General features: G+C 38.5%; 1 protein-coding gene across 4 annotated transcripts; it reads right to left on the bottom strand.

The window, feature by feature from the left end:
* Nucleotides 1–16,048: 16,048 nt before the first annotated feature.
* Nucleotides 16,049–20,387, bottom strand: Fnta (farnesyl transferase alpha). 4 transcript variants are annotated; one of them, XM_022799764.2, is made up of 6 exons: nucleotides 20,234–20,387; nucleotides 19,211–19,470; nucleotides 18,739–18,890; nucleotides 18,199–18,411; nucleotides 17,197–17,281; nucleotides 16,049–16,491 (listed from the first exon to the last, which is right to left on the bottom strand). In XM_022799764.2, exons 2-6 carry the CDS (start codon nucleotides 19,421–19,423, stop codon nucleotides 16,210–16,212), a joined length of 945 nt encoding a protein of 314 aa, XP_022655499.1. In that variant the 5' UTR covers nucleotides 19,424–19,470; nucleotides 20,234–20,387; the 3' UTR covers nucleotides 16,049–16,209. The 4 variants fall into 4 exon arrangements, with proteins under 4 accessions (XP_022655499.1, XP_022655500.1, XP_022655501.1 ...); XM_022799765.2 differs by having other exon boundaries at nucleotides 19,211–19,466; nucleotides 20,234–20,379; XM_022799766.2 differs by having other exon boundaries at nucleotides 19,211–19,440; nucleotides 20,234–20,378.
* Between the last annotated feature and the right edge of the window lie 1,223 nt (nucleotides 20,388–21,610).

Genomic DNA, 21,610 nt, shown 5'->3' with positions numbered 1-21,610 from the left:
AATCATTACTCATTGCACGATGTGCATATAAGATCAAATGTAATTCGTGTCAACGCCTGAAAGAAAGGACGGGTACATACTGCTGGAAGGAGGGCAGGCTTTTACGCTTACCAGTCGAAAGGATCTGGGACCTAAGATAGGTGTTTTAGCTCACACACTTCAGATATCCATCCACCTTTAGGAGCAGCTTGCAGAACTCGATTCCAGAGTTAAACACCCTGCCTGGGCCTCACATGTATTGAGTATCATCTCGTTGCGTTCACGTGGTCCATATTGAAAGCAACAGGCGCTGTCATGCCCAGGTAGAATCGCTCAGTGTCAAACAATCTGTTGCTGCAAAATTGCTACCCAAGTGTCCTATTTTATTTACATGGAAAGCAGAGGTCACAGGATCAATTTTATCTCGAAGGCGGACCCTTATAAGCAAAGCGGTTCTAAATATATGCATGGTCCCAATTTGGAGTTAGCCATGTGGCAAACAAAAACACATAACGCTTACGAAATAACCACTGTTATAAATTAGAAAACTTTGCAATCTCCAATATGTTATACTAAGGATTTTCAATCAGACGGCAGTAAAAATATTAGGCATCGACCGTGCATTGCCGCTCTGTGTACATCAGATCAGCAGCTTTTGATGAACTCGCATGTTAGCAGGCGAAAGGCTAAACGCCAACGGATCGCGTGATACACTCGCAAACTCGTTGGAAGAAACTACGCCATACCGACCCAGGTTCGACCATCGAACCAAAGTAAATGTGCATGTGCCCCAGAGTATCCTGATTTGGCACTTCGGTCTTCCTCCATTGGAGCTTCTCATTTTTCTGAAGGTGGTGAGATGCAGTTCAAGCCGCACATCCGTTTCGGCTACTGCATCGAGGCCGTCCGCTTGTATACTGTTACGGTTATGCCTTAGCCCGTACCTAAAAAATCGTTGCAAACATCTTGCTGTAAAGGACGGCAAGCGCCGGCTGAAATCTAAAGGCGTAGAGATATACTACGACCGCTTTACACAATCGATGCGCCTAAAACCTGCGCATTTCCGGTAAACCTTTGCCAAAGCTCTTTTCAGCAATCTTTGTAGAATTCAAGAAAGGAAGCAGTGCTATCAAATCGCCTAGTACAGTGAGGCACTAAGTTATTTTACCTGCACTTCATAGGGTTTTCCATTGCTTTCGAATCATCTACGAAATTGTGTCAGATTCTGTTATATAACTATTGTCATAAATTAGGATAGATTTCGATATTATATGTAGTATAAGTATAGAAATGGATGCTATCAGCTTGACCAAAAGCCCATTCTTTGATTTTGACACGGCTGATATTGATTTGTCACTTGTATATGTGATCATAGCAATGATAAAGGCTGTTTCTAATGTTTCTGGGTTGAAATAAATTTATCACTTTTCCTTGAAGGTAGAGAAACAGCACTACTGTCCGTTATACTTTAGGCCGAACAAGTTACAAACGTCCAACTCGAGAATGGTCCTGAGTTTCCGAATATTTTATAGTAAGTTGGCATGAACTAAGGAACAACATTGTTTTAGTCTGCACAATTTAATATTAACTGTGACTAAAAAAGTGCCAGTTATCGTCGTATACTCAAATCGGCGTACATCTGGTGAATCGTTGTCAGAGCTTACCTTGAGGTAGACCTTTTTCGGTAGATTAGTTCGCAAAAGTTAAGTACACACAATTTGTAAGTACTTCGACAATTTGGTTTAGAGGAAATCAAAACTCGCTGTCAACTAAACGTTAAGCACTAGAAAAAAAGATTGGCTCAATTACGGATCATTACTAGACACCAATGCTTGAAGTGGCCTTTTCGACCTAACGAACGCACTAGACTTCACATTTTTTCTTCAATTCGACAAAGATCGCCATCTTTGACGCAGGATAGTATATGAGCCAGTGCTGTAAATTTGGCCAACAGCTAATAAAAAATGCCCGAAATCCTTTCAACTACCTTAACTTGGAATAATTTCTCTCACTTTCTTTAGAGTGTACCCGATGAATTCAAATCTACGAACGTAATTTAATAAGGTATCTCGTCTAATTATTGTGTCATGGACTAAAATTGGTATTGGACTTAAGTTAGAGATACCTAGCGTACCTCCTTTTGGCGTCGTATGTTAGGGCGGCAGACCGCATTTAAGTGCATTCCCTTTTTATCTTGATGCTGATCGTTCGTGGCAGTTGAATACAAATAATACTTTCTTAGACAAGGAGAAACCGTCTCTAAACGAAATCATACCAAATCTGCAATAGTGTTTAAGATCATTTTTGCTATATAATATATAAGCTTAATAATTTCATCGAGCTTTTCGTGATTATTTAATTCTCTCCTTGTTCCGGGTTTTACGTCCGGTATCACCGTTAACCGTGCCGTCAGACGGTTGGCCCCCAGCACAAAACAAGGTGTCTCTACTTATCTAACCCGTGGCATGCTAACTAACATGTTGTATGAGATAGATGGAGGAAAATGGGAACAATCAGCGTTTGGCCGCGTGTGAACGTGCTGGCTATTGCATATCATCGATGCTACGCTGATAAATCGAGTCGTTCTAAACTGGTCGTTTACTCTTGCCGTACGTGGCTCCGAATTTACGTTGTGTAGTTAATGACTGAGTGGTCTTAATCATCAAGTGACGCATTTGTCCTTCGAGAGCAAACTGCCGGTTCTGTTTTTCTCTCGCTAATTCAGCGTCGCTTGATGGCCGGCGTCCTGGTCATGTTAGGGCCGCTGCTATTTCGTGCCGTTTTCTGATTCGAAATAACTACTGTTCTTCCCCAATAGCCCCAGGCGCACCAGTGACAAACTATCGAGCGCGATGAGGCTGTCTCTGTGCGGGCGTACGCAGGCGGAGTCGGCGGGGCGCAAGGCAAACGGAAGCATTTACGAAAGCCTTGAAATAAAACCCTTGTCTAGGGCTAGAAGTCACCTAGTATCCCCTAGTACGCTCTGGCTCGTTATCGCGTCATCAGTGGCGGAAGGAAATTGAATATTGAAAAAAAATCGATACTTACTATGATGAACCACTAGCACAGCATCCGCTTGCTAGGCCGTCCATCGGTTCCGCCATAATAACGGCGCTTTAACACAGAAAACAGCGATCGACCCCGCGCCCATGCCGTACATGAAAGAAACGGCAGGGAGCGGTCAGAAGATCAGATTGTCGTACGTAACTTGTTGGCGGTTTCTTATCTGACACAAGATTGGTATCGGAGACTTTTTAGAGCATAACTTACTTTGAACAGACGCAACAGGTGCTGGTAGAGAACACGCGTCTTTGTTCGTCGTCGTCGTTGATTAGTATAGATTACATATTGATCTCGCAAATACCAGTGCCTTAAAACTGTCGAACATGTTCAGTTCTTGGTTGGAATTCTACATGGATACGATTCGATTGGATTATGTGATGAATTTCAATAGCAGCATCACTCGTGGAAATGTTTGTCTTGAATGAAAGATGACTCGACGTTAACTGCTGTTGATATTTGTCCTATCAAAAAAATTAGATATTTACCAGCTTTTCATTTGAATTGAAGTTACAAATACGCGCTAGCAAGTCATTCTACCATGAACCCAACAGCCGTCGTTCTGCCGTACTATGCCGTAACAGCCGTGGGAAAATCTATGCCTACGAATCTATCCGTATTTGACGGATGCGAAGAGATTTAGCCACACGAACAATGCGTTCGTCAAAGTACAATCATCTTCTAAACAGCTATTGTATCTGCGCGACCAAAGACATATCATTAATTTATATTTACAAAATTATACTTACTAGTATCATCAGTAATGGCACTGGCAATTTTTTCGGTTAAGCGCTGGCAAGGTTATAGCTACTATGTTTGGCAGTCCTTAGAATATCATCATGTGGACATCGTGCTGTAGAAAATTACCTAATGTGTCCCAGCTTATATTATTTAATTGTACTATGAAAAGTTACGACTTGCCACTGAGCTTGGCTATCTGGAACTTGTTTCACACCGACAGGTTAACATAATACAACTTACTATATATACTGAACAAGAAACCCAGAAGGCGAATCAGCGTAGTTTTTTTGGAAAGGTGAACAAATATGATTACACAACGACAAAAACAGGCGTCTTTTTCCGCTGTTCCGTTTCATAAAGCCACCGATTATCGTTCGGCTGCTCGGAGTACACATGGGATTTTCTGCTTGCCGTTATCCTTTTAGCAGACTTCAGCACACTCGTCTGACAGCCTTTCTAAGTGTATTATTTGTCCAGACTGGCAACGACCGAGAGGCGATGGGGCCCGACGAGGTTCATATTCTCACCTGCCCGCTACTGAGTACGGGAGAGGCTCAGCTGAAGAGCCACAATATCCGCGGTAACCAGACTGCCAGTGACTGAGCAAGATTCCCTAATCCCATAGAAGCGACGCTGAAGACGCAAATATGTTTGAAATGCGCATAAAAACAGTATTGCACCTGCGTGCAGTATTCAGCAACGGTGCAGTTTCGCTTGCTAGTGGCTCCGAAAGGCAATTCTATCGGTTCCACTCCTGGAGATCGTTGAGCGGATAGATAATATAACAGCGATTTTTAACGGGGCTTATCTTACGTGTGATACGCAGACCCGAGGTCACCCTGCCGGTTACGTGAACATATCCGGACAAGCAAATGTACATTGAAGTGCTTTGAATGCATGTTGAATCTCTTCTTCAGCTTGTAAATTCGAAATGACTTTAGAGCTTAGCCGTCTTCCATACGTGGTACATATGTATATTCTCAATAACAAAATACATTTACAGCCGCTTCTGCGAGGTTTTCTGGGATACAATCGTATCTAGGTGCATATGACATAACGTAGACGTTGACATTACAGACAATTCAATATATACGCTTTAAGGAGACCGATCGAACAAGTTAGAAACCGAGGTGACGGATCTATGACTATGATCCGTGCAGGGGAAAAGGGCCGGATGCTATGTTTTGCCCCAGGGCGCACATGATTTAATTAAGCAAGTAGTCACGTCTAGATGTCAACTACCCTACTAATTATATCACTGTGACGCAGCCACATTGTGAGCTATGGTTCAAGAATTGCTCACTGAGTATTCTAGTCTACTGCATTATACAGCGCTTTCACGGGCCTAACTGTCAGGAATGATACCGGTCGAAAACTAAAATGGCCCTTGAGTCTAGGTGGATTAAGCAGTTGGCTTTGCTTCGTTTTCAGCAGGTCGTTTTGAGTACTTGTAAAATCACGCTGTGATGCAAGTCGTCTTCAATATTTTCAGAAGCACAAACACACAGGCCTGCATCATGGTCGACGTCATGCGTCATGTAAGCAAACTCTATCAGAGAAACCTGGACCCCCCTAAACGATTCTTCCCCATACTAGGTCTATGTGTAGTCTTATTTACACCTTGTAATTGCGCTTCGTTTCAGCCAACAGGAGCAATTATCGACACTGGTGACATTACACAATGCGAGGCGTCATAGTCACAAAGCAACTTATGTTTCGAGTTTATTATGCAAGTAAGACAAACATTACTGTTTTTCTTTTTAAAACAGGAAGCGGGCCTTTATTTAACCTTTATCACCCAGCAAATGGAAATCATTCAAAACCAAATCCCTCAATAAATAGGTATGAACATATTTTAACCCTATTATCTTCCCGTGAGTCTAGATTTAGAGTCGTAACTGAAAGAAACTTACATTCAATTTTTGCCAATGAATACTGCTTTGGCGCTCAATAGTTTAATAATATGTCCGATATAATTTATTAAAGGGCGGCACGAAGAAAATGACTTTTACGACTGGTCAGCCACTCTACCTTTCTTAATCAGAAACAGAGCCTATAAAAAAGAACCGTAATTCGTTCTTCTTCCGCTTGTTATAGTACAGCATGCGGACATCAAACAGAGCTGAACATGCTGTCACACTTAGAGGCATAAAACCAACATTAGATAATGTCAGTTTTAGTCCTCGTGCTTTAGAGGTCCAAGTAGACAATTTTTCTAACCAAATAAATGGGCGGCGGTGTTTGTGAAAGCCATGCTGTTCTGACTCCATATAGCAGTTATAAAGGTAGTATAGCTTGACTAAGGCGACAGCACTTATACGTATCCATCTAAACGAACCTTACGCTGCCAAGTTCTACGTTCGATGTATAATGGTACGTTATGTATTAATTTGTCAACCTTATATTGCTTTTTTGTTTTATTGATCATAAAAGAAGAGGAAATGTATTATAAATATTATGGAAATTCAGATATAGTATACCCTAAATATCTTAAAAGATATTACTTAACAAATGTTTATGACATTTAACCGATCACGGGCGACCTCCGCACTTGAGCTGATTCTGCTGACACCTCGTGATTTTTATTTTATCGGCGCATATAGTACGATTAAAGCCTAACCAATTGCAGTCTCACATAACAAACACATTTTAACTAAACTAAAAATACTGTTGATTTTTGTCCCAAGGCGGCGAGGAAATGAAAATCGGAAGAAAAGCACACCAGTAAAGCGATATACATAAAACTACATGAAGTTTTCTGGGCGATCAATTTCTCATAGGTTCGAACGAAGGAAAAATCAGAAGTAGCTGACCGCCAAGTCGTTCTTCCTGCAGCCATAGATAGTCTTCCCCTACCATCTAGCAAGGGTAGTGCGGAATCTGATTGCAAGCTCGCTGAGGCAGAACGCTAGACGAAGGCGAGTACGGTAGAACAGCAAAGCGGCACTTTGTGCCCAGAATCCAGCATTTCTCTTCTACGTAATAGTTATAGCGGTAGTAGCGGCCTATTTTTCCTACCTTCGTATATCTACAGCCGTGACTGCGCGACAAAGTGCTACGCCGCGGGCGTTGCTTCAGTTGAAATTAGGAGGAACCTGGTTGCTTGCTTGGAAGAGCCGAAGTCAACGTCAGTCAGACCCGGGACCGGCGGTCAGACGGGCCCTGTTCAACCGTACAAAGTTGGACAAGAAAGGCAACGCTGGCCGACGAATAGCCGACGCTAAGGAATCTAGTGGTCACCTAGAAAGTCCACGTGCGATATCATGGGCTTAGATCAGGCAAATGGTATTTACATTATATATATACCCTATTTATAACGTTTTGCTGTTGCCTTAGCGACGTACCATCTTCAAACGCCGTGCGTACTCCAAGCTCTCTCCGACTATTTTCCCGATCATCGGCGGACGATGGACGCTTTCGTGTTCGAGCTTCGAGTCTATTTCAGTATATGTTGCTGGCTTGGCTAGCGCCTACCAGTGTGAGCTGGTCAGACCATAGCCATTCAACGTTTCCTGAAGGCCGTCTATGTAAAGCCTTGAATGTCTCCTTGCTTGCTCTCGAATCTACCGTTCTCAAAATAGTGACAGATGGCGATGAACGGTAAAAGGTATGGCAGTATTCGCAGCACGAGGTAGACATATGGCTCAGTGGCTCGAAAGAGCTCGGCGACGAAATGAACGTTTGCATGAGTTTCGTGAGTAGCAAAAAGTTCCATTAGAGGAACGGCCTCCCCATACCAGTCGGCCATCGGCTGGCCGGCCGACTTTCCCTTTACCCTTTGTTCCGGTCTGTTTCGTACCGTCATCTTGCTCTGTGTCTTTGCTCATAAATGAGGGAGTAACTCCCGATTTGGGCCCATTCCATTGAATAGCCCGTGGAGCTTAAACTTGGTCCCTGTTTTCGGCCGATGCAAGAAAGATAGGAATCGAAAAATATTTCGAGGGGGACCTGGCAAACAGGAAATAGAAAAGAAAGGTGAACAAGATAGACCAACAGAAGATCCTCTGTCTGCTCATTTGCCAGGAATTGGCACTGGCTGCTTAAAGTCGAATTTTGAATCGTTTCTTGTATTAGTGGTGGCAGTTTTGTGGGGGGTGCTCATAGGACCAAGTGACATAAAGGACTGATGAAGGCCGAGGGCGACGAGGCGACGTCGAAAATTTATGGATAACAAAAAAGTAGGATCGAGTGGGGGGTACAACACAACGACCGAAGATACCCCAGGAGCTATAGGCAAGCAGCTTGAAAAAAACAATAAACGCAACTGGCTCCCCGATGTAATTCTTTGACGAGGACGGTGGAACCTAGAGATAAAGACTCCGAAAACTCCGAGGCAGTCGAATCAGCTACGTTTTTTATTGAAGTCGGACAAATGAAGGTAACAGATAGTCGGCTCGTTAGCACCTGATTGGATAAGCTACAAGTGACACGCCACTTTGCAAATTAAACCAAAATAGCCGATCATCACCATAGAATTGCGGCATTGTAAGTCGTAATATAAACACCTAGGGTATTTATTCTTTTATGCCTAGCCTGATATCTTTTACAAATGATATACAGTCGTGTCCAGCTTAAATCACATGTATTTAAAATGAAAACTAAACTCTATATATTATACTTACCACTGTAATGAACCTATAAAAATTATCATACTTAAGGAGGGCACCCTTCCAAAGCAAAACTGCCGAGTCGAACGTAAATGGGGCCCTATTGATTATCGTCATACATCGGCGATCAGCGTGCTTTTTTGTGGTAAGCAAAGTGTCTTCAAATAATACCTACAATATTAAACAAGTACATCTAGCTTCAGGCCTATCTACAATGCGGAATACAACCATTTTTAACTCTTTACACCTTTTCGACTTTTCACTTAACTTCTGGTTGCCTTTGTCTTCGAGAAACGAGTGGACGATACGTTCCACTATAAACCTAGCCAAGCACCGATTTATAGCACTGGTTTTCACGGAAGCCAAATATACCTGTCACTTACTCATCTTTTCTCTTGTTGAAGACATTCGATTTATAACGCAAAATAGAAACGTTCGGCTTCTTATAAAACAATGCTTTAAAAAATGTCTTTAAAAAAAGTCAACGTACGACTCACAGTCGTAGTAGTCAACTGAGCGTGATGCTAGTTCAGCAACGGTATCCTATTTAATTTCGATGTAATATTTCAACAGTCACTTGAAAAGGCTTATTCACTGACAGATACTTAATGAAAAAAAACCGAGGGAACAGGCCTTCTTCTTGTATTAGAACATATCATTAACTAATAATCTTCGAAAGCTCACGTCACACCGCATGAAGCCATCGCAGTTGTGCAATCCGGAAATGTACCCCTATTAATGGAATTACAAGTAGTTTGTTGGCCATCATTCGGCTATAACGAGAAAATGGACTCCTGTTGCAAGCATTTTTGGCTGACAACAAGTGAGTGCGATTGAAATTCCTTTACTTTATACAAACGTCGTCGAACAGAAGGAAATAGAAGCTTTAACATAACAAATATGAATTGAGCCAACATCGCCGTGTACCAACGTGTTTTTATATTTGAAAGCTTTTCCGGTAAAAACAGAAAAAAATGAAGCACAAGTTACACATTCTCACGAAAGCAATTTGAAAGATGTGCTAATATGCTCTGTAATATATGTCAGTTTATCTTTGGGGATCGCTCCGTGCACTGACCTTAAGGAAAGCTGTATGCGACGAGAGCCTTTCTCTTCACTCGACCAATACCCCACCTGAAGTTGTTCTAAATCCTTGATACAAGCTTGATGAATGAGTCCACTGTTCTGAACTAGCTGCACTAAGATAAATCAAGTATGTTGACTATAATAAATTTTATTATAAAATAAGTGCCTCTGAGCATCCATTTCATTAGTAATAACCCATACATTCTTAATCATAATAGCGTCATCTGGCGCAATTTGCATCTTTGCCCCGACGCCGAGAAGTTGGAATTATGGAATTTTGAAGGGCGCGTTAGGTTTCTTCAGTGCAGCAGAAAGCTCCTTTGTCGACAAAACGGCATAAAAATATGCTTCCGCCGCTGTTGATAGTTATGTCGCTTATGTGAAGCAGTCCGTCTTGAAGGAAGCTGATATGTCAGTCAGTAAAGTTCAGGTAATTTCTAGAAGGATGAAATTCGAAAAGCCGATGACACATTTAGGCGTCCCTTCGTAACTATATGTGAGCGCAAGATATACTATATCTTGCGAACCCTATGCCCTGTTTCAGGCATAGGGTTCGCAAGAAAAGGTAACTCGAAATGTCTGAACAAAAAGAAAAAATATTCCGGTAGATAATACGGTTGAGCTAAAACGCTGATTTGAAAAAGCAACAGGCATTCGTAGCTTACCGGCAGAAATAGGCATCATGGGATGATTCCGTAGAAATTCGGCAGAACGGCGTGGGGAAACACAGCAGACTTCGGACATCGCAATAACTTCGAGCGGCGATAGAACCTTTACTGCCTTCAGTGGCAATCAGAACGCAAAGAGCCCAAAATATTCTTATTCGCATGAACAGACTATTCGAGCTCTTAAAGCTTCCCAGAACTGAAATCTAAAAACCAAATCTTCTAACCACCTGAATGCGTGATTGGTTTAGTATATGTTTGTCATGGGAAGCAGTATATTGTCACTGGATCCACCTTCAGTCACTGGTATGGACATGGCATAGGAAAGGTTGCTAGTAGTCAGCTCGATTTACTCCGTAGTTGGCGCAATTTTACCTGTACGTACTAATAACTCTCGATATAAGAACATGTGCTGAGGCAATTTCAATTACCGCGTCATCTGCGAAGTACCCCATGTCCCTTACTCCCTTTGCAGACGTACCGGGAGGGTTGATCTTGGGTGCAAATGTTTGAGTCTCGTATACGCAGTCTGGTAGGTTCTCCTACAAGAGTACCGCCATCGTGCTGGCATCATGCACTTCCGTATATTTCACCATATCCAGAAGTCTTTCTGTGCCGACGTGCGTGTTCCTGTGCAAGTGCAAATTCAGCAAGTATAGATGAAATTGTGTGTAGTACATAAAGGCGATTCACTATGGGCAGTTGCTCCATTCGTAGGTTGACACGTCTTGCATATAGCCATGAATGCGAAGAAGACACGAATGGTAAATTTGTAATAGAATTGTTTGTACAAAATTACAGTTTTAATTGGTGATTAACGTTCTACGGCGAAGAACTTCAGGTGCCTGATCCGTTACGTGATTTACCACGTGTAATGACAGAGGTAATGGAAATAGAATAGACCAATTCGGATAGCCTTAAACTGTTTCCGTGAAGCAACAAGCACTTTATAATCTTCCGACGTTAGCATCCAGCAACATATATTAAGCATTATATTCGAAACAGCAATTCGAAACAAATGTTGCGCCCAGACCGGATGAGTACGAATCATGGCCGAATCGCGGAAATTGAATTAATTTTATCTCAAAAAAAAAAATTAGCAAATTTATCTCACAGAAACAAAAAGCCTGCTACAAAAAGCAAGAGTAATGTGCATCAGATAGTAGTTCTCTTTCGTACCATCAATATAAGTAATATTTAGCATAACCATTGCAATGTTGCCTGCAAATGCTAACTTACCAGATAAAAAAGTTGTCGTCTCTATGAAGTGCCGATGCGTCGAGTCTGCTAATTTTTATACGTACATATCTGCATATATAAGCAATATTCGAATGAGCCTAAGGTGTTTAGTATTGACAGAGATGTCACTCAAATAAGCTGTATATGATACAAGGCAATATCGGTCCTTTGATAAGACTCCCCAGGTCATTGAAAGCACTCATAGCTTCTTATGCAGCACCCAATACCGGACTCATTGTCCGTCATCTAGTGAAACCATTGGCTTCTTTGAATGCTCATTACCTTCAAGTGTTCGACCTTTTTCATAAAATATCATCACAGCGTTAAGTTTACCTCCTAACCCAAAAGCATTGTGCCAAATTTCGGAAGAGATTTTTACTATTCGAAAGGACTTCCCGTTGATGCACAATATTTTTATAGCTATCGAAATTAAGCATTTTAAACCAATTGAGAGGATAAGACTAATGCTCAGGTTGCATATATATATATATATATATATATATATATATATAGATATATATAACACAGATGTCAAGCGTATCAGCATCTGCTCTAGCAAACAAAATCTAAGTGTGTCATATAGGTATTTCATCGGCGGAGTTCCAAGAAGCGACCTCTGAGCAGTCCCACATTTGATACAAGACACATAGCACAAAACGACAACAAATGACCTAAATACTGGGTTGTCCACAGTTATGTGACAGAAGTGAGCTATGTGCAAAATATTTTAATTTACTTCAGTAACTAAGCCAGATTTTTATTCTTTCACGCAGAGTCTCTTAACGAACTTGAAATAATCAAAATGTAAAAATAGCCCATGAACGTGAAAAATTTGTCTAAACATTCACCTGCCAATGAATATATAATATCCGGCCTAACCATTCATATAAAAGTTTGATGCTTCTTCCAGCGCGTGATAGAGAGCATAGCTTCTAAGCTATATCTTCCTCGGAAGCTATAAGTCTCCATTTTCATAAATATGGAGGGCACGTTTAAGTTACAAGAAGGTCGGGTTGCCGATAGAGAAGGAGGCAGCTGGTGCAAAAAAAGAACAATGCAAAAAAGGTCAGAACGCAGATGTGGCCTAAGAGTTTTGCATTACAGATCGTCGTATTCTCCGATTTATCTACGAACAAACTTCTTACTTGGCCACATAAAAATGGCTTCAGCGAATCTTGCCACTTTTTGCCACTCATTCCAGTCGACTGTCCGTGACACCGCCCCCGAAGGTCATCATTTACCCTAAAAACGTTTTGCGTAGCTACATATCGACTATTTAAGTACTATTACATAGGGCTAGGTTCAACGAGGGAAGCTTTATGGACGCGTGCGTTTTGACAAACTAGCTTGCAGAGAAAAGGCTGAAACCCATGCATCACACCACGAAATTAATGAAAGGCTCTAACACTTTCAGAAAGCCAACCAAACGTCAACACATCTACACCCAAAAAAAACCTACTGATATACATGATGAACCTTTATTTGATTATAGCCTCTTAAGCTAATTTATGAGTTTATACTTTAATGAATAGAATTTTGTTAATATATAAGGTTTCATAATTACTAAAATAAGATAATTTTTTATACCTCAAATGTATCCATCATATTGAGTAATTATTCACAATTTTTTAAAATAAATTATTTTATACTAGTTATTTATTATTCTTTTTTATAACAAGATATAGTATTAAATTTATTTTCTATTTTTGACCCTAGAACTTCATATTATGTAAGAAGAAACTGGATTTCAATATACTTAATTTATTTACTTACTTTATCCTGAAAAATAAAATCACAAATTATATTTCTATGTTCTAAAGTAATAAGTTTATTAATAAAAGAAATTATAGTAAATTTTTCTAATACAAATAAATGGTTAATTATTTTATTTATTAGAAACACCTTACGATAAAAATATTCTTTTAAGTTAAAACTGATTGAGTAATCCGAAGTTCCTATTTGTAATATGTAGGCGTAACTGAAAACGAAGCTCCTTAATTTTCCGGCAGACTTTTTAAAACCCACAACAGGCATTCTTGCTATGTTACCATCGAAAGATTCTACGTAAAAAAATTATATATATGTATATTCTTGGTATCCTGAAATAATAGGTGGCTTCTTATTAGCTAATGAAATGCCTTCATCGATCTTAGGGAACTCGGTCGGTAATATATTTTGCCTATTTTTCTATTCCTCAAGGAAATCCGCAAGTTATTCGTTAGAAGCTGCGCTTACTTCAGTTTGATCAGAGTTTTATAGGTTGGAATTGGTTTTAATATTTAATTACAACTGAATAGGTTGTAATAAACAATTACAATTTACCTTAAGTTGAATCAAGTTAAGGGCGCGTAGTCCGACAACGGCCTAATTAAAAAGTATGATTATCGATTCCGTTATGACAAATAAAAAACCAAGAAATATGCTACAAATATGACACTTCATTTAGGATTACTTTGGTTACTTACAAGTAAAGCTAATAAAAAAAAACTTTATTGCACGAAATAAACGTTTTATTAGGCCGGCTGAAAGATTAAATAAGGCGTATCCCTTAACATCTAAGGACAGCAAAGTCTACTGCGCTGAGCTGGCTCATTTTTTTAAATTTCGTTAAAGGTGCGTGCGTTTCTCCAGACTAAATGAAACTTATATTTTGCTCAAAAATAATTAATTGTAAGTACGATTGATTGCAAAAATCGTTTCAACTTCATTCACCTGTATTTCAACATATTCCGTAACTGTTAAGCGAATAAATCTACATAGGCGACGATCAATTAGGTCTTTACCTCGTATAACATTTATACTGGCAATAAGTGTTGTTTTTGTTTTCTGGTAGCTAACATTTTTGAACATATTAAAGCTTTTTAATTGTTGCACATATACTTTCCCTTTGCACCCACAAGAGGAACTGCATTATATCGCAATATCTTTAGTTGCTGATTGCCCCCTCTTCGTTAGAAAACGGTAGCGCTTTGCAAATTGTTCAGTCTATCGGTTTTTAAAATATAACGGTAAGGCTATGCTATAACCTTACCACTTAATCAACTAGCTATGTATATAACCATTCTGATTTCAATGCAGATGCAACATGCTGGAGTTAGCGTCTGCTAATGCTTAACGCCAGTACCGGAGGTATGAACTCTACACGCCTATTTATGTAGATGGGACAAAGTTACTTAAGAAAGCTTGACACAATAAGACACAAGAGCATTGTGTGTGGTAGATGTTTCCCGTAGTGCTGGGTGAACCTATTGGTAATTTTACCTATGGGTACGTAAACGTCTAGGTTCAAATCTGGACTGAGAGAGATTTTGTTTCAAGCTCGGAGCCTGTCGTCTTAGGAAATCGTTAATGGTTGAAGTATTCATGTAAAATACGGAGGATAGAATATGCTTAGTGAATTAAAACCTTCAGAAACGTGTAAGCGTGTAACTGGTTTAATACGTTCGTTTCGTGTCATTGTCTAACTTTGCCTGTTGTTGAAAAAATTAAATACCTAGGCGCAGTGATCATTGAGGTAATTTATTTCATCCATCGATTTACATATCTTCCATGCTTATTACGTCTCAAATTTTACGCCATCAAACACGGCTATTTACTCTTAAATGCTTTCACCAGTTATGTGACGGCGAACATTGAAAGTTGTAGAACTTCTTTAATAGCGACTTTAATAGTTTTTTGATAGAACTGTTAATAATTATTTTCTAATCTTTCAATTTCGAAATATTCGTTCTGCAATTCTTTGTATTTAAGAAGGAAAAAAACTAAACAAATTTTATACTATTAGCTTCGAAAACATTATCATGATCAATTAATCACATGTAATATGACTTTTTCAGCATATTACGATTCTCTTCGACACGTCTTTTAAGCTGAATCGTTGAAAATATCAATTAGTATAGTTAATTTCAACAATGATAGCCGTGAGATGGCTATATAAGAACACTAGCTCTAAGAAGCTGTGCGTTGTTAGTTTTATACGTTATTTCTGTACTGTACAGAAGTCAGTAGTTTTGGCTAGTATCTGGCTAGTAAAAAAAATTAATTAACGCATTCCGGTATCATGGAATTAAGACGTTTGAGGTTTAGTGTGGAGGTGTCTCTAGAGATGTAGTTTGAGCTAAATTCTCTTGCGTCATCGCGATTACTCATCTCTGACATCAGGGTGGTTATCGAGAGCGTTATCAACGATTTGACAACCACAGTACGAAAGATTCGCCAGTTACCGATATACAACTCTGTAGCAGCAACACAGTGATACCTAAAGGGAGAACACTATTACGTAGTGCCAATATATCCTTGTATTATAATGGACCGGGATTTTAGTAACTCCAAATAAAACTACGCAACGTTAGTTCGATATCAATCGAAATAATTTATTGGCTCATATTCAAGATGATTTAGCACTACGCTATGTTATTACTGATCCTTGGCGTATCAGCAAAGATTAAAAAGTATCAATGCATTTCTTTTAGATACAAAGTCTGTAATTTCCTTTTTCTAATACTGGCTATAAAACCTTCGACGTAAACACTAAGTGCAGGATTCTGCGAGTAATAACGAACAATAAAACAACTTTCTATTTAAACGTTACCTAATTCTTACATTAGTAAACCCTACTAAATGCGTACAATCAATATGATCTTCTTGCATATGGAATAAAATATTATGTAATTTATTTTTGTTTTTAATAATAACGTCTCCGTTTTATTTATTTTTCTCTTAGCATATACAGCTCTTTCATTGTATATATGTAACTAGTCCGTTGAAAGGAAAAACGTATGAACGAACATTTATTTTTCATTACGCCTTCCCTAATTCCAACTAGATGAAGATCAGTTTTCTCCTGTCGGCTCATTTAACAACAATTTCTGTTTAAATGTCCAGTAAGGTGATCTTGGAATATCCTCTGTCCTCAGAATGGACACAATTTCTAGAGCCTCTTTTTTCATTTCAGCTTTCTCATATATAGACAGCAGTGTAGCGTATAAATAAATATTATGAATTCCGTCCGCTCGCATTTGCTCGCATTTTTTTCGTAGTTTTTCTTGTTGAGATTCATCAGCGTGCGCTAGGATTCCTCCAAGATAGTTCCACGCGCTTTCGTTACAAGACACCTGTTACGAAACCGAAAAAAAAAAGCAAATATGCTCTAAACACTAAATATCTATTAATTACAAATAGAGATACACGGCAAGCACACATTGGGCGTTAATTTAACTCGTACTTTTTCCGATAACCATACCGAGCTATATCTATTATGCCACAGGCAGCCTTTTCGGGCGTCTCTGCTAATGAATATCTGCTACATATATGTATATTATATACCGTGACTGTACAAGGAGGTCTCTCATAGCATTTGCTTTGGTTTATACTCGGATATTTCAATTTTATTGATTACGTAGATCCCTTTAACCAAACAATTTTTTGCTATCTGCGAATTTGAACTGGGTTTGTTAAATGAAAAAAAAGTGATAGGCAATAATGTTGTAGGCACGCCACCTACAGTAGCGTATTGTACATCCTTAACCTCTATGTGTCGAGTTTTATGTCCGGTGTTGCCGTTAAGCATTTCATCAGGCTGGTTCCCAGAAACTAAGCGTATTTATGCTAAAGTTCGAATTTAGACCACAACGTGTTCCTAATGTTAACAGATACGTTACCCACTAAACTATCATGGGACCTGCACCTGCTTAGCAGTAATGGTTTTATAGTTTGACGAAAAAATATCACCGAATTTCTCATACGATATTAAGACATAAAATCTAAATATACTAGGCTCTGAAATGAGGTACATCGATTTTACTAAAAAGTAAAGTTACCTGAGAAATTTTGTCTAGCGTAAACTTAATTTCTTCCTCTACAACGGGACGAAGGAAACCAGTAGTATTTTTCAAGACGAAATAACTGAAAGGCGGAATAAATGTCTATTAAGTTTTCAATTGTAGTGTAACGGTAAAGTTTAGAAACAGGCTTTAATAATACCATCAGCATGTCTGACTTGGATAAATCTGAAAATGCAGGCCACTTTGAATAAGACTGTTTGCTGATATCAAAGAAATTATGTAAGGTAAAAACTCACCATTTGTTTAACATCGTCTCTAGATCGAATATTGCCGGGAGTGGCAACAAATAATAACTATATTTCCTAAGGGAGTTCAGGCATCTAGTCTTACAGGACTTCTCTATGTATTGGTCTAATGTATCAGATACCAAACCGCTGCGTTTTCTTCTAAGCTTTTGGGTTTTTGGGATCTCCAAAAAAAATGCGTTTCCATATCATAATGTATTTGCTCACTGTACCCCGTAAAGTTTTAACCATCTATAATCTGGCATTTATAGTAGGCGAAGAATATGTTATTAAAAAACTTATAAATCTCATGTTCTCCATTATTTGAATAAACACAAGCTTTTCCTACTTTAGTTTTAGAAATCTCAACCATTCCTGCGAAGTCAGTTATTTAGGAAAACCTTGTAGTTATATTTTTTGCAGTTGACATTTTGTGTATTAATACGATGATCTCATACTCAAATATAACGAAAAAATCAGTACATTAAATGGTAACGAAACTTATTTTAGTGGAATTTTAAGGTGGTTCATGTTACTTCTAGTAGACTTGCACATTTCAGTACTAAACCAGACACATGGAATATACGAAAGCTAGTTTTAATCTATAGACTTCGCAAAGGAGAATTCCATTAAAGTTTGTACAAAAAAGAAATATACCTACTTATTAGCGAACGATCGAAGTCAAGTTGAAGGTGTAGTCTAGCGTGCATCAAGCGCTTTATTATATCTGCCATGCCCCGCTAGTTATACTTACCGTTGATTCCAGGCGGAATTATTTCTAATATCTTCGTTAAGCATTGACGAACAAAAATTTAACTCCTTGCTCCAAAGGTTGAATGTCTTGAGCAACCATTGACGATATTGCCATGCATGGTAGTTTTTTGCGTCTTCGCTAAGTACGCGTTCGATAAAATCGAGTTCACCTTTTGGATCATTGCGAAGCTGTACGAGCCTCTGGCGATGATACCTGGAGGGGCAGGCGTACATGTCAATAGTAAAATACAACGATTACATAATTGTTTTTTCAAATTCTTAAGCTAGAAGGACGAACAGAAGATCTGTATATTCAGGTATTTTTATATTCTGTACAATTGTAAGCTGCAGAATCTCTTATCCATATATATTTACCTTCATTTATTTAGCAAACATTGTTTTAAGACAACTACAATTATCATAGCCAAGAGCCATTGTCTATATCATTATGTAAACTATTACTAGTTGAGATTGTACACTTCAAGACAGATGGACGTGTGTTTTTGGTTAAGAAATGTTGACAGTGGAAGAGAGTACATACCAAACCTGATAGTTTTTTTGGTTATCGAAAATCTGCCGACTCATAAACTCCATTTCTTCGTTAAGGTCTTTTTTCAGGTGCTCGAGTAACCTTCGTCGCAGTACCCATACAGTGTAGCATGCGGGATTCTCATCTGCACAGGTCGTGGTTAACTGAAATAATTAGCTAAATTATTACCAAGGTAGAAATACAACGATCAATTGTCCAAGGAATCATCAGTTTTATGGTTTAAGAACTAAAACCATTATTTTCAGGGGGTACAATGAATCGAAAAAGTGCTTAATTTTGTTACCCTTTTTATTGAATGATCGGGTGACCCCAGGGGTCGTTGCTTCACGTCCCACCAATAATGCATAAATACCACACAGTTTGTGAACTTAATTTGCTTGCATGATGTTTTATTAAGCTGATTATAAGAGGCTGGATTAAAGCATTATGTTTTAATGAAACACTACTTGAAGCTGTTATTCACCTCGAAGACTCGCTCGCTGAGTTCGCCGCTCTTGATGACCGCACGAAGATAGCCAAAACAGTCCCGAAACGTATTCGTATAAGAGATTTTTAATACATCATCTGATTGCTGATCTAAATCCTCGGGCGTCACATCTTGCCACTCCGGTCGTTCACGATATAGTTTTCTGGCGGAAGTTTCCGTTGAAACTGAACTTTCCGATCTTTCAGACATGTTGACCCAACCATCAACTGTGATTGTTCTTCAGTTAGAATCGCTATCTAGCGAGGGAAAAGGCAGAACTTAAAAACTTGTTCCAATAGATGAATTTTATTGTAATATTAGGTATGTGTTCTTAAAAAATAGGTAGCCTCCGTTTCCGAAGCATCCCAAAACCGACATATCAACGCGTCAATATAATAAAAGTTCACCAGTAAATGATACATTAGAATCTTTATGAATTTCTGCATATTAAATATTTTAGTACAATTTTTTTTAGTGTGGTTATCGAAGACCAAATATTTTAGATCTGGAAATTGTTGCAGTAAACGAAGTCTATAAATTTGTAATGGATGCTATAGACACATATATTGCTGTTGTGTTTTTCCAAAATATTGCCGAACAGTTTTCGAAAGAAAAGAGGGCAATTTACTACGCAGGTTTCTTTCGTTGAGACATTTCACACTTCTGGTGTAAACAATTATTCAGAAAGGTTTGTATATTCTCTCTTTAACATAACAACCGGATAAGATTTATAATATAATAATAATATAAGCATCAATATAAATGAATCCGTTGGGCAAATTATTTTAAATTGTTGTCAATATCTATATCACACATTGGAAGAACTGACGTAAGAGAATAATAAATTTATCAGGCTACCATGATTCATTTTCACTCGAATAAAATTAGTAAAAATATTTTTTTGTCGGTGACCGGTACATAATAACTCGGTCTTTAAGATAAACCGCTATACAATCTCGATTGATAAAAAATAACCATGTACTCTCACATACAAGCAGCTACTTCGTTGTTGAAATTTACCTTTACTCGCTAGTAAGAAAGTCGGTAATTTAGATTTCAACTAATTTCCACTTCCTCTGTTGTTTACGTCATTCGTGCGCAATGTGAGGCGGGTCTGTTGCACAGTCGCTCGCTTGTTCTAAAGTCGAATACCAGACAGTGCATAAATCACAGAAGTGTCGATATAGGTGGTGGCAGCTGCCTTGCAAACTTACTTAACACCAAGAACGTGCGGCCACTTTTTTCACTGTAGTAACAGAGGAAATATTGACGCGTGAAAATACAATATTATTGTTATGCCTAAAACGTGAGAAGTGCATTACTGCGAAATGGTGTCCAGGCTAAATGCAAACCCAGGCATCTTGAAACTTTTTCTAAATGAATTGTTACGATTATTTTAAATGATATAGTTCTCAATCGATTAGATGCAATTTTGGCTTAATAATAAACTAAGCAGACTCTCAACTATTTCAGGATTTCAACTGTAAGCCTATTTTTCGTAAGGGTGTAGCTTCTTTTGTCTTCTCCGTTTTCTTCTACATTATACCCTGAATGCTAATCTAAATGTAAACTGTTTTCCTTAGAAAAAATCAGTTGAAAAATATTTCAGACAATTTACGGATTCAACGTACTGTTTCGAGGTTAAAATTCGCCGCTTCGATTTTAATGTTTTTATTACCAATTACTTCTAAAAAGCTTGTCGTGACCATTTCTTTACGAACTCTGTATTATTCATAAAATTGATTACCTAAGAATATTATACACGTCTAACTTTGCACTCTCGTTAACAAAATGGAGCTGGTTTAGTTCAATTATTCGAAAACCTTTCTTTATAAGAACGGGTTCTACCCAAGGTGATTACTGTGAAGCTCTTATGCTTAATGCAATGCAATATTTAGAATGCTTAAGAAATGCAATATTTAGAAAAAGGATGTAAATTGTCTGAGGCAAACGAAATACTATTGAAAAACTTGGGGTTATTCTATTGATCCAAACTTCTTTGAACTACTTGCTTGATATCCGCGTTTATTTCCCAGATATTTAACATGGCAGAAAGTTTTGCTTCAAAGTCCCATTAATTGTTCCTATTTGGAACAGTTCGCTATGACGCTAACTCTATGTCAATCCAAATAATTTCTATGCTTGTGCCGTAATGAGGCGCGCAGTGGCTAACGTGGAACCTACGCACCTACAACTATGCAACTAGTGAAGACAAATAACAATGCAAAACACGCCATGTTGCTTTATAATATTAACCAATGATAAATACATGTTTATTAAGTAGCCTAGATATCGTGGTTGTTTCTTCCTGTTGTCAATATACAGTTACATAGTGATAATATTGTTAATACTATTACTTATAATATGTTATTGGTTGTAGTTTTATTTTCATTCATA

Source organism: Varroa destructor, unplaced genomic scaffold, assembly GCF_002443255.2.
Source record: "Varroa destructor unplaced genomic scaffold, Vdes_3.0 BEIS01000003.1, whole genome shotgun sequence".
NCBI lineage: Eukaryota > Metazoa > Arthropoda > Arachnida > Mesostigmata > Varroidae > Varroa > Varroa destructor.
This window is presented reverse-complemented; position numbering and strand designations above follow the sequence as displayed.